The sequence below is a fragment of the Oncorhynchus kisutch genome, linkage group LG4 (assembly GCF_002021735.2).
Source record: "Oncorhynchus kisutch isolate 150728-3 linkage group LG4, Okis_V2, whole genome shotgun sequence".
Taxonomy (NCBI): Eukaryota; Metazoa; Chordata; class Actinopteri; order Salmoniformes; family Salmonidae; genus Oncorhynchus; species Oncorhynchus kisutch.
Genome location: NC_034177.2, coordinates 31,563,222 through 31,577,273, shown reverse-complemented (window position 1 = coordinate 31,577,273; position 14,052 = coordinate 31,563,222). Strand labels below are relative to the sequence as shown.

Below are 14,052 nucleotides of genomic sequence, written 5' to 3'. Positions count from 1 at the left end.
GTCAACACTAAAGCATCCCAGCAAAGGGACAAACAGAACAGAGAAAACTAGTCTGGGAGGAGGGGAATGGGTAAGAGCTGGTGCCATTCCCTCTCTGCATCTCTTCACAAACAGCCATACGCACACGCTGGATCCATGTGTACTATGGGGAAACACTGCTAAGACATTCACAAAGAAAGGCAACGTTTTTCCTCTGGAGGCTCCACACAGAGGTATTGGTCAAAAAGGAAAAGAAAGCTTACAAGTGGCATTTAAAAAGGAAGGAATAATTCCAGTGACACATGCAGACAACTATAGAAGGCAACACAGGCAGACGATGCCTCAGGGAATATTCATATTAATTCCTACTCTCCACAATCCTCCCACTGTTTACCGTATGATCAATGACTCTGTGGTGACTCAGATTGTGAATACAATGCATGAGATCACCTCTCCTTTAAAACCAGGCTTTTAGTGAGGCTGGCTTTTTGTTCCTGTGCTTCAAGTCAGCCTGACCGTTGAGGGGGTTGGTAGAGAAAGACTGAAGATCCACAGAGAGGAGGAGTGGGGGTCTGAAGGGGGTTGTGAGGGGAGTAGGGGGTGGGCAATTGTTGTGGCGACAACATCCCCCAAGGTATTGGCTCTTATGCCAAGCTAAATTTGCCATCTCCAAGAGAGGCTGGGCTAATCTGTCAACCTCAGCAAACACATGGGTCACCAACTCACCCCCTCCCCTCAACATCCCCTCTCCTCCCAGCAGTGTTCCTGTCTGAGTGGATACACAGATAGGGGGGGTGGAGAACACTGATGGCAGGCTTCATAGACAGCCCATTTCAACATTACATGCAGACACTTTTCCACTGGTTACTATAGTTACAGTGTTTGAGGATTATGTAGGCCCATATCTAACCATAAGGCTTGGGGGTGTAGGGGCCCGTAGGTGCTATGTGATGTTGTGTTTTAGTCAATTGTTTAATTACAGTGATCATGACCAACTTTAAGAATGATCCAAATACGCCCTTTACCGGACCTCGATTCCAAACAGTCGGTAATCCTTTAACAATTCCCAGATTGTAACATGGGAAAGTACATCCAAATCTGATTAATTTACGCAGAGCCTCAGAGAAACAAGACAAAATGGAAAACATGCACCGAGCGGTGACGTGGAAACCCAGTGTGAGCAGATAAGCCTTGCCTTGTGCATGACAAACAAACACTCATAAACCAACACATGCCCAAACACACACAAAACATACAGTGAAACCTCAGTATACACCAAAGTCCTCTTTGCACACAAAGTATATCTCCCACTGTCAATGTGGTAAAGATTATCTTAGGTTGTTATTCTTATTTAGGTTAAACAATAGCTCCGTCTGTAGTACTCTAGTGATTTGAGCCCTAAAAGAACAAACTACACACTGCAGACAAACCCTGCCCTTTGACCATTCCACTTCCCTAACCATGTTTGTTTACCGGGGCAGCGTTGCATGTATCCTGTTGTGCTGCATTTTTAAATGGCGGAAAAATAATGGATGTGGGAAGAGTTCAGGAAAAGCAACCATTGCAGATAGCCGAACAACCAACGAGACCAACAGAAAGGTTGGAGGAACAGAGGATTGCTCTTTCTTACATCATATACTGCTTTCCACTCTCGCTGATGGACGTTTTGTAGCACTAGTGCTTTCAATGATGTTATTACCCTCCAAAAAGGTAACTTCTGGGTCAGTCCTTACTGGTTTACAGAATGGTGAGGCATCTTCCATGAATGGGATTAGATCCAACAGGATCTCATTGGTCTGGCCTATTCTTCTGATATCATTTAAATATCCATCATGATCCCAGTTTGATGTAGTAAGCATTTGCTAAAGTGGCAAGATGTCTCACAGAATGACTACATCCTAAATTCTACATCGATTATATGTCGGCCGGGCATTCTATTCTGATGTCTCGGCGACGTCTTGCTAATGTGCAAACACTTTCCAAACGACATATTCCCTACGCATTTTGATACGTCGGCCAAAAGGTGTGCGTGTGCTTTTTGGGATATTCCTAACACTGTTATTGGAATGTAAAGGAGAACACTAAGACTGTACAAGTATAAACAATTGGGGGCGTTTCAATCAGTCTTTCTAATAGATTTTTGACCTGTGCTAATAAACAAAATGGTTGACCTAATACTGTATGTGAGCAGAGCTACAACAACCTCCTGGAACCGATAGTCATCCTGGTGAGGATACTACACACTGAGGCTGTGTCAGGCCAGACAGATCAGTGCTGCTGGGAAACAACGGTCTCAGTTCAATGCGCCAAACAATCAAAACTCTATACCTTCAGTTCCATATCAGTGTTAAGTTACGTGTTTAATTGCTACACAAAAACTAGCTAAAATATGCTCGTTAAAAAGCCCTTGTTGTGCGATAACTTGGATAATATCATCATCAAATGACTACTTCGGAGCTACATTAGCAATCTCAATATCAGAGGAGCTTGCTAAAGAAAGAGGGCCAGTCTTCCCTGGACTGGGAGAGGTCTCATGCGGCTTGTCCCTCCGATATGTGATCCCAAAATGGGGCCAACAGCTTTGCCAGTCAAAACAGTGGGCCTCAGACACGCAGGGCTTTTTGCCTGACACATCTGGATGAATAGAGCGGCGTGTGCCCTTTCAGGCACACGTGGGACAACTCCCCCAACCTCTGGCTGAGCCACTGGGAAAGGACCTTGCTCTAACCGCATTCCTCTTATTGTTATTCTAATTAGTGTTCGGGGAAAAAAAATACTGACTGACGGGCGTGCACACACACACACACAGAACAAGAGCTCATTTGCAGTGAGAAAGGGAGGCGGAGCGCTCTGGGTGGGGGTAGATGTCTCCCAAGCCAAGGCACGGGGTGAAACGGCACAATAATCTGGGGGGGGGGCAGACGGGAGGGGGCAGCTAGCTGATCCTTCACACACAGTCGTCATGAGAAGATCTCTGGGAAGAATGCTCCCTTCCTCTCCTCCTCTAAGCACCAGCCAGTCTTCAGTTCGATAATATCTGGATGGTCTGCCCAGCAGCTATGTATATCAACTCTTATATGCAAGGTATTCCCCATATCTGGAGGGGGATGAGATCACCGTCAATGTGAAACACAGAAAGAGACTGCTCTGCAATATATAGCCCAAACAGATTATAGAGAGCACACATTTTAAAAAACCTGTGGCTGTAACACTGTATTATGGCAATTCTGGCAAGAGCAGAGATCCCATTTTGAGGGCATACTGTACCAGCAAGACAATGCTTAACCCAGATCCTTTCTCTAGTTCTTATTTGGGAAGCTGAGTGGGAAGCAAAACAGGAATCTCATCATTTGCAAGAAGATTTCTGGAGGCAAACAGGAAAGTGATCACACTGCAGGATTATGTGATAGAATTCTATCCCCGCACAACAGAGCCATGAGGAAATAGTGTGCCAACCTAATCCAAAAATAAACACTATCCAATCTCACAAATTGCAATATCCCTACAATGAATGAATTGTCACCATATGGCACAAATACTGTAACAGAGCTCATTGGACAGAACTCTTGCTAATAAAGACAGGCGCTACCTTAGGTGTGGAAAAACAACTTGAAAATCACACACTGTTCATTTGTGTACATGCACTCGACATAAGAGATGGATAATATGTCCAATGCTGTGAAAACGCAGTAAAAAACAAATCACCAAAGAGAGCTAAGAGCTAATAAAGGATTCCATTTCTACTAAGCAGACATAAAACATGCCAGCTAAAAGACTGCTTTGCCAGCACTACAGGAAAATAAGCACTAGGATGTGAAATTCCAGACCATGAGAACCCAAACCTAAACTGAATAAGTTCCTAGATCCCAAGTGCCGATTTCAAAGTAATCCAGACCTGAATTCCTTTTAGACTGAGAGCTTTTGTGAAATGGGAAAAGAATTTCACATAACCCTCTCGTCTTCACGTTTATTTCTTTACAGTTGCGTCACCTGCTCCACTTTTAATTTGTTAGCTTACATGACAAGGTTGTTATTTCTTTAACCACTGCAACTGAAATCTCATTACTGATCAAGCTTTTCAATTTTCTTCCCTTCAATAACATTCTGAATATGACAAGGATAGCTAGTTGTTATGAGCAAATGGTTCCAACCTTATCACTGGGGGGGACAATGTGGGCACTTGTCAAGCATGAGTGCCTACACATCACCAGGTGATACATAGTTGGCCACATAGCCAGAGGAAATCTGTGTGTCAACCACAGCATGGCATTGCTTGATCTGGGGACTAACTCCTAACACCAAAGGTGTTGGAGAGAGGCCAGCAGAGTGGTTATGGGAATTCCCTTGGCTTACTGGCACTGGAAATGGAAATGTGACATGAGCTAGCAAGCCCTGAGACAATAGCAGGAATTGTTTGAACTGGTAGGGCACATCTAAGAGGACACTGCCACCTGTCACAAGAATCACCCCTCTCTTCACCCACTCTTCCTCTAGGCTAGTAGGTTTTTCTAATATGTTGCTCTAGATAAGATGGGCAAGGACACTTTACTGTACTGTTGTAAGGCACCTTAGAGCCCACTGGTCCCCCTCTGTCCGGTGTACTCCTCCAGTCTGCCATGTTACCAGCATCCCCCCCCCCCAACAGTAACAGCTTAATCTGCTCTCCCTCCAACGGCTGCAGATAGCTCATTAATGCCCAATCGGCCTGCGCAGGGGGGCGCTGTCAGAGGGGGAGGGAGCCTATACTTGAATTCCGCCAAAGCAATTTGAATATGTAATGTGCCAACAAATATATAATCACAAAATCCTATTCAGTGATTAAAGCACACTTCAATTACACACTAAACAGAACGACTGACGTTTCCTATCCGTATTCATCTCGTGTGTTTTGCATATGTTCAATTACACTCGCTGGTTTGCATATGCCTTAGATAGGTTTGTTTTTACCTAAGCTACATTCTGTGTCAGAATACTTTATTATTTTCTGATGAAGCGCCATAAAGAACAGTGCAGACAGAGGGAGAACAACTCCACGGCTGCCATAGCATCCCCCTTTCCTCATCTCGGCTCTTTCATGTCTACACAGAGACAACAGGCGTGGAGACATGGGGCTCCCTGGGGTTCACCAACTCCCCAACCTCCTCCCCCTCTCCAAACAAAGCCTTTCCAGTTGCCAGCCTGACCCAGTAACCTGGCTAGCAGCCTGAGGGTATGGTGTACCCGCTCTTAGGGCCCGTGTGAGCGCGCAGGCCAGCGTTTGTGTACAGAGCGAAGTCACTTTCGTCAATGCAATCGGCTCTTGCAGGGATTAGAGCAGCTCCTTTTAGACAGGGCTGATTGTGTGGTAAATGTGCAGTAGGCAGCGCTGGGGAGGCTGCTCTAGTGCCCCGGCTAATCTGGTTGGACACAGGCATCTTTCTTTACTGCAGTTTCACAGGAATGTCTTCTCCATTTCACTGCCAAGTGTTTCTGTAGGTGATGTACTAGGTCTGACTACACTCAGCATCAAGGATAATATGACACAGGCCACATTCAAACAAACCTGCATTGCAGTATTTATGCATTTGCAATATTACCTTTTCCCCCCGTAGTCAGATAAAAATCACAAACATGGTCCTGGAATACTGTGAGAATACCAGCTATATGCTTCCAGTTTTCAGAATGACTGGCAGTACTGTACTTGTGTAAATAAAGACTCTGTATAAACATTGCTGTGGCAGGACCAATTAAATCCGGTTCTAAATCTAACATGGAAAGAGCTGCCTGAAACATAAACCTTAACTCACACGCCACAAATGCAAAGGGAGGCCACATTAAACACTGATAGTCTCTTTGCGAGGCAGTCAAGCTTTTAATGTATTTATAACGACAAATATGAGAACTGCTCCACTCTACTGTATATCCCTGTAAGGCAACAATAACCACCAGCTGAAGAATAGAACAAGATCCTCACAATATGTGCCATCTAAATCAGGCGGGCCTTCGGGGTTTAGTCAGTGGATGCACATGCATGCAACTGAACCGCCCTCCTGTTTAAAGCCATTGGGTTTGGATCTCGTGAAAAATGCAGTGGCAGAGCGGTTGCGAGTGCTGCCTATACGGCAAATCAGAACTAATTAAAGCATTTCATTTCTAAAGCTTTAGAAAGGAGGTGCAAAAACACATTCGTCTTACCCCCTGGCTCCCCTTGAAGCAAACTGCTGGCTGATTTGGTAAGGATCCCTGGGAAGGAGGAGAGAAACGGAGAAAGTGGTTATCATTTAATATAACAGACACAAGCATTGCAGATAAAATACAATTGATCCTAAAAACACATCAAGTAGCATTTAAAATATTGAAAGGAAATATTGTTATTTCATATCTGGTCAAGATATGCTAGCAAATACCTTTTCTGCAATTGCACGCTCAACACTGTCAATTTCTCACAAAGCAATCACCCTTTATTCATCAAGCTAACAATGTATTACAACAGTACTACTTAGTTCAATTAGACCAGTGGGGATTATACCCATTAGCCAACTATCACAATAATTAGAGTTTCCTATCGCTTATTTGCCCCAATGGCCAGCGTACAACTTCTTAAGTGTTAATTCAATAATAAAATGTGCTCTTAAGGCTTTGTGAGTGTGCTCATATCCATGGCCCCTCACCAGTATCATGGTTCTATACGGCCAGGTCCACAGATCAAGGGGCTTCACTGCTAATCTGCACTGGAATGTGTCTGATTAATCAATCTAGAGCACAGAAACCTTGTTTCACTCAATCAGTTCTCATAGTCAATTGGAAATGGGGGGGGGGGGGGGGGGGGGGGGGGCGTATCAACGGAAAAGCCTCATCACAAAGCTTTTAGTGTAAAATCCCTAATCATTTTCTTAGCTGATTACTAATGTGTAAGTAGCCTGCGTTTACAAGTGGGAAGTAGCCTTCGTTTACAAGTGGGCTACATTTGATCAGCCCTTAGGTTTGTGCAAGTCACAATACAGTCGTTCATGTACAAAGCTGTCCCCCAAATAAGCCTTTATCTAACCATAAAGAGGTGACAGCATGCTTCAGGAGTTCCTCAACATTCAAGCATCAGTACCTTAATATGACCAGAATGTAACATTGAAGAGAACAAAAAAAACGGTTCTCTGCTCTCTGAAGTACTCCTAGCGATGGTACAGGGTCAAGAGATAAGAGCCACTATCTGAAAGGTACAGCTGCAGCCATGGTCAACAGGCCTGTTTATCTATTATAGGTGGTTTTGGGAGAGGTCATCATGCTTCTTTCTTTCCCTCTGGTCAATGCTTAACAGGCCTACAGCTCACTTTGTATTTTAAAGTGTAGGCTTATTAGAGATCCTTTTCTTTTCATGGGTAAGAGTTGCAGGATAAATGTCACTAACAGAGGTTAGGGGCTGCCACTTTGCTCCTATAGTCGGAGTGAAACCCATAATGACCAGACTTGACCACCGTTGCTGCTTTTTGACTGTAACACCAGTGTTACACTAGAGCAAAGCACTTAACCCTAATTGCTCCATTGATAATGACAGACCCTGGCCGTGACCTCACTCTCTGGGGGGGGGGGGGGGTTGTGATATGCAAAAAACAAATATCCAGAAATAGGACAAAATATAAGCCCCCAAATTACAAAAAACAAAAACATTTGGGGAATGTGTGTATACAATCTGATGTTATACTAGGGAAATTGTGTTTGTATCTAGGGCTGACAGTGAAGACCTGTGAATAGCAGAATCAACAACCTCTGGATAATCAAAACAGTTGCTTTGTGAGAAGGTGTTAACCGTTGAAGGAGTGTGCAGGTGTGCTGAATGAGGAATATGATCAGGGCTCTAAAGTCCACCCCTTTTGGTCACATATGCTCTAAAATATTTTTAGCCATTTTAGTTAAATAAAAACAATTGCTAGGTAGTTAGCCAGCTCTAGGTCGGCTGTACCTGCGCCAAAACTCCAGTATTTCTCATTTTCTCTCTAGTTTGTTCTCAATCTTCTTAAAAAAATGGTAAGCCAACATGTCAGCACTTTTATTTCTATGACTGATCAAAACAAGTTCTCATGTCCCTCTGCAGCAGATGAGCAACTTGAGTATTTTGGCAAGGAATTTGTTTGGAGCATCGAATTGCAATAGTGAGTGAGAATTGCAATACATAATTGTATCGGCACCTAAGTATTGTGATAATATCTTGTTGTTAGGTACCTGGCATTTTCCAGCCCTAATTATTAGAGAGAAACAAATTTTTCAAAAGTTATGACCTACATGTAGGCGCTACATTTTTTATTTTGCACAGTGGTGGGCCGCATTTACACATTCATAAACCATGTCGCAGGCCGTTCTAAAACTATTCGTGGGCCTCTAACCATTTGTTTACACCTTGTTCGGTTAGCTAGCTGACAACAATAGGAAAAGTGTGCTTTTACACAATGTAGAAACCTAATATTCCACAAATGACTAATTTCATTAATAGGTATGTGTATCAACATTTTAGGTTATAATTAACTATGTCTAAAGGTTTTTTTGTTTCTAAGGCACAGCGTGGGCTTCAAAAAAATTGCTGAAGTTCATATAGGCTTTATCTCAATCAATGTAAAACTCTACTTTTCTGGTGCTACTAAATTTATTTTGTGCTCCTAACTTTAAGTTGGGAGTACCAGTGCTACCAATGATTTTTTATTTTATTTTAGAGCCCAGCATATAATCAACTAAAACCCACACAGAATTTATACATGAGCTATGAATATTTGGTTAAGAGAAAATAATATATATAATAATAATCTACTTTGACTGTTGAAATGAGAGCAGAATTAGTCTACATTAGTGAGACAAAACACCCGTATATTTTACTCAGCATCTGTTTATACTGCAGCAGCCTACATTGGCCTTCAACAGATGAGGAAGTTACCATGCATTGTCATTGGGGAAAGCAACCCATAGTTCTACACCACCTAAGGGACCAATAAGCTCTGGAATTGGGCAAGGTTTCAAATGTTTAAAAGGACACCACCAGAGGACAATGCCACCCACCCCTATTTCAATGTAATTCCTGTTCTAGAGCGGAAATGCTCGTTTAGGTTCCACCTCCGAAGAATGACGCAGGCTACTTACACATATTCACGAATTGGGGAAGGGAAGGTGATTTCCACATGGAGTGGAGAAACATCAATAAATAGCTAGCTATACTGACAGCTGTCAGTACCCTATCCTGCAAACCTTATTTAGCTAGCTTTTGTTATCAGTTGTTGCTGTGATTTTTTTTACTACACCATATTCAGAAGATTAGCCAGCTGGCTAGGCTGTGGCTGGTGCTGGCTTTTTCATAAGCATTTAGGGAAAACACAGATGGAAACCAGTATCTTTGACTTCGTCATCTATTGTCGTCTCCAAAGTTTTGGCATTTTCCATAAATTGTGGCCACGAATCCGCCACAGAAACAGTAATAAGATGAAGCTCGTTATGGATACCTACTGAAAGGTTTAGAGACATGCGTTTTTCTACATTGCAAAGGACACGGTGCAACCTTTGTTGCCTGGTAAGTGGACTGAGAAGACATTCTCATTTACAGCAACAACCTGGGTAATAGTTACAGGGAATATAGGCTGCTGGTATGTGGGCTGCTGGCAGGATTTGGCTGCAGTATAGCAAAGCCAAATCAGCCCGTGCTCATGGTTCTCACAGAGGAAGTGAAATGATAGGCTACTATGACTTTGCCCATGATGCACTCTGCAAATCACATGTAACAACACCCTGAGCGCACCAGACACAAAACACCAATACACCAATACTTTGCCCATGATGCACTCTGCAAATCACATGTAACAACACCCTGAGCGCATCAGACACAAAACACCAATACAAATGTAACAGCACAACAACAACAAAATTCATAAACATGTTCCTTCAAATGTCTTTCGCAGGTGCCTTTTCATTACAGGACAGACACTTCTAGTTTCTAGCTGCACCAATCAAAGCAGTAGAGCGTGTAGGGAAGTAAAAACCATTTATCTTGACGGGGGGGGGGGGGGGGGGCAGATATGCAAAATGCAACTATGAAAATTACTATAATTTTCTGATAAAGTAGCACTGTAAAAACATTAGTTTACATCCCCTGTTTTAATTTGCTCCACGGCTCAGGTGGCCAAGTGGACTCAAGGCTGTTTGGCTCAGCTCAGTCGCAAAGAGGAAGGACTTTGCAGCTGTTTCTGATTAAGAAACAATGCCATGCTCAGGGGTGGTAAGGAAACACACGACAATGACACGGATTTCTACAAAATGTCCCATTTCGGATTTCCCATTTCAATTCCAAATTAGCGCAACTGGCTGCAAGATGGCCCTATTATTCATTTTACATCGTTTGTCATCTTATGCCCAAATGTAATGTATTCAGCCAGCAATATCTCATGTCCTCCATGGACCGGCTCGTACACAAAACATCCCCCTACAAAAGGGTCAGTTTCCTCAACTAGATTTATGGCTCGTCGGTGGGAGAAAAAAAAAGTGAAAATATTTCTGCTGTTTTAAGAAAAAAAGAAAAAATTCCACAACCGTTTTTGGATTTTCCGTCAACTTCCGGATGTTGCACGCCACGTCAGTCTGTTCACTTCTGGCTACATCAGGAAGTAGCATCACCTAGCACGGTGATGGAAAATAGTGTTTTATTAGACAGTACTAATATTTTCCCCATTTTTCCTCCCACCGACAAACCATTAAATCAAGTAAATGAGGAAACCGATGCACCTTTAAAGCCTGAATGGAGGCTGTTGTGTACGAGGTCCATGGGGACACGAGTGTATTACCAGCTGGGTTGAATGCGTCGACGTCGAGAAGTAATAGGTCATCAGGAAGAACTACGCCCTCTACAGGTCTTGGCGCTAAAGCCCAACTATATCATACTTTGACTAAAACGATGACTTATTGACTTACAGTAAATCGATGTGCAACATCATGGGTAAGGTCCGGGCATCGTGTTTCAGTCTAAAAAAAAGAAGTGAATTTCCTATTAACCTGAGTTGAAGAGCAACAGTATATAGTCTGACGTGAACAGACAAAAGCGGTGAGGAAGGAGCACCCTTCTCAAATCGAACAGTAATCTGCACTACTCTGTCAACAAGGCAGCATGGTGCATCATCTGGAAACATACATCATATCTTTTCCATCAAATATACACTACCGTTCAAAAGTTGGGTCGCTTACAAATGTCCTTGTTTTTGAAAGAAAATCAAAAAAAATTGTCCATAAAAATAACATCAGAAATACAGCGTAGACATCGTTAATGTTGTAAATGACTATTGTAGCTGCATACAGCTGATTTTGAATCGGAATATCTACATCGGTGTACAGAGGCCTATTTCAGCAACCATCACTCCTGTGTTCCAATGGCACGTTGTTAGCTAATCCAAGTTTATCATTAAAAAAAGGCTAATTGATCATTAGAAAACGCTTTTGCAATTATGTTAGCACAGCTGAAAACTGTTGTTCTGATTAAAGAAGCAATAAAACTGGCCTTCTTTACACTAGTTGAGTATCTGGACCATCAGCATTTGTGGGTTTGATTACAGGCTCAAAATGGCCAGGAACAAATAACTTTCTTCTGAAATTTGTCAATCTATTTTTGTTCTGAGAAATTAAGGCTATTCCATGTGAGAAATTGCCAAGAAACTGAGGATCTCGTACAAAGCGGTGTACTACTCCCTTCACAGAACAGAGCAAACTCAAAAATGTGGCTGTTCACAGATGAGTCCTGGTCTCAATTGTACTGGGAAGATGGCAGACAGCGTAGCGTGTATGGCGTCATGTGGGTGAGCGGTTTACTGATGTCAACGTTGTGAACAGTGTGCCCAATGGTGGCGGTGGGGTTATGGTATGGGCAGGTATAAGCTGCGGACAATGAACACAATTGCATTTTATCAATGGCAATTTGAATGCAGAGATATACCCTGATGATATTCTGAGGCCCATTGCCATCACCTCATGTTTCAGCATGATAATGCATGGCCCCATGTCGCAAGGATCTGTACAATATTCCTGGAAGCTTAAAATGTCCCAGTTCTTCCATGGCCTGCATACTCACATTACATGTCCCCCATTAAGCACTTTTGGGGTGCTCTGGATCGATGTGTATGACAGCGTGTTCCAGTTCCCGCCAGCAACTTTACACAGCCATTGAAGAGGAGTGGAACAACATTCTACAGGTCACAATCGACAGCCTGACAACTTTATGCTGAGGAAATGTGTCACACCAGATACTGACTTGTGTCCTAATCCACGTCCCTACCTTTTTTAAAAGGTATCCTGTGACCAACAGATGCATATCTGTATTCCCAATTACTTGATTTCAATTGATTGATTTCCTTATATGAACTGTAAATCTTTGAAATTGTTGCATGATGCGTTTATATTTTTGTTCTGTGTAAGTGCACGCACATGACACTTTGGCAAAAAAGATGGCTTTATAATATCGGAGTTGCGCCTGTTGTTCACACGAGTATCTGCACTCTCATTGTCTAGAATGGTCCCACCGTATCTTGTCTCCTTCCGCCTGCCTTACATCTTTGAGGACATGTATTTTCATTGTTAGAGGGACTATCTTTTCAATATAATAGAAACTCTTTGGCCGTGGGCTTTGAACAGAGCACTTGGCTCAATCACGCTCGTGAGACCAGCCCGGTTCCAAAACAACTGCAATCACCTTTCATCCGGTGTAAACTCCTCTCACCAGCGTTACCGGGGCCAGATAATCGAATCCCCTCACTGCACAAAAGCACAGCAACAAAACTGCCCTGCCACCACCACCCAATAGCAACAAGAGACTCCAGGGTTGGGGTGACAAGTTTTCATGTCCTAAATAAGGTATTTATTTCTCACCAAATACACCACGTTTAGAATAGATATCCTTCGGAAATTTGAGTAATTTAGAAACGCTTACACATTATCCATGTCACATTGGCATATTGCTATTAGGCTAGGCCTACACATTTTTCTAAATGACAAACTGCAACATGTTATCAGAAAACATAATAGGTCATGTAGGCTGTTACTTTTGAAAGTAACACCATTGCTGGATAGATTAAAGCCTACTTTCGATGGCCTACATTTATGCTACATTCAATAATTAAAATGTTAATTATTGTTATATTTAGAGCCTAAATATGGTGGCTATGTCGCCATGATCTGTCTCAGAGACTATCCCAATGTTAAAAAGTAGACTACAAAAGTTATGAAACGACAATGTAGTTAGGCGCTTTATTCCAACATATCACGATCATTTAAAATACTTGCATTGTTAGTTTCTCAATTACGAATAGATAGCCCAAACATGAAGTCTGTCTGAAGGAATATAACATATGTTTACTATAAAACACCAATGGATCACATACATACGCTAATATTCTACACAACAAACATGCATCAGACAAATTACATGTCTCATTCTTTTTAGCGAAATCGGTGGCGTTTTCCAAGCAATTTTAAAACAACCTCAAATTGTGTACTGGATGCTATGGCATTATTTCTATGAAGTCCCATATAATCAAGCAACCATAGCCTACTTAAACGGAACACTTTCCCATCGACCAATAAAGCTTACACCTATACAGTGCAAGCACAAGGAAGTGTACAATCACCACATAGGCTACTGTGTCGCTGACACTTTTGGAACTTTTTACCCCAGTGGTCTACCTCTTTTCACTGAGATTAGACTAGTCGGAGGAGTATCCAAACAAACACCTGCGCGATAGTAAATAAAGAATTGTCTAGGACTTACCTTCAGATTCTGATAGGCTTCAAGCGTTCGAATGGCGGTATCGGTTAGCTTGACGTGAAATAGAGTTTTATTTTGAGCTTTCTTGTTGATTTTTGCACAGGAGAGCCCATACCGATGCTCCTGTCTCAGCGCTGCCATGACTTCAACTGGGGTAAATTGGCGACATTCTCATTGAAACGTCACTTGCACCTAGGAGGAGTTTACATTGCCTGCGTTGCCGTGATCACGTCACACACACACACACACACACACACACACACACACACACACACACACACACACACACACACACACACATAGTTAATTTGCATGTCTTT

At 42.5% G+C, this 14,052-nt stretch overlaps 2 protein-coding genes across 5 annotated transcripts in view; one reads left to right on the top strand and one right to left on the bottom strand.

Annotated features, from left to right (window-relative positions):
* The window catches only part of LOC109889382 (RNA polymerase II elongation factor ELL2), a 50,752-nt gene extending 36,847 nt beyond the window's left edge, over positions 1 to 13,905 (bottom strand). The window contains exons 1-2 of the mRNA XM_020480783.2: positions 13,736 to 13,905; positions 6,154 to 6,201 (exon numbers count right to left, since the gene is read on the bottom strand). Coding sequence (XP_020336372.1) covers positions 6,154 to 6,201; positions 13,736 to 13,873 — 186 coding nt within the window. The 5' untranslated portion in view covers positions 13,874 to 13,905. The remainder of the gene's footprint in view (positions 1 to 6,153; positions 6,202 to 13,735) is intronic.
* LOC109889385 (peptidyl-prolyl cis-trans isomerase FKBP8) overlaps positions 12,718 to 14,052 on the top strand; it is a 52,619-nt gene continuing 51,284 nt past the window's right edge. For 2 of the 4 annotated variants that reach the window (XM_020480792.2, XM_020480791.2), the window contains exons 1-2: positions 12,733 to 12,822; positions 13,836 to 13,886. The gene's annotated coding sequence lies outside the window, so the exon portion shown is untranslated. Of the gene's footprint in view, positions 12,823 to 13,835; positions 13,887 to 14,052 lie in introns of all 4 variants that reach the window. The other 2 variants (XM_020480790.2, XM_031822809.1) reach the window with 2 other exon arrangements.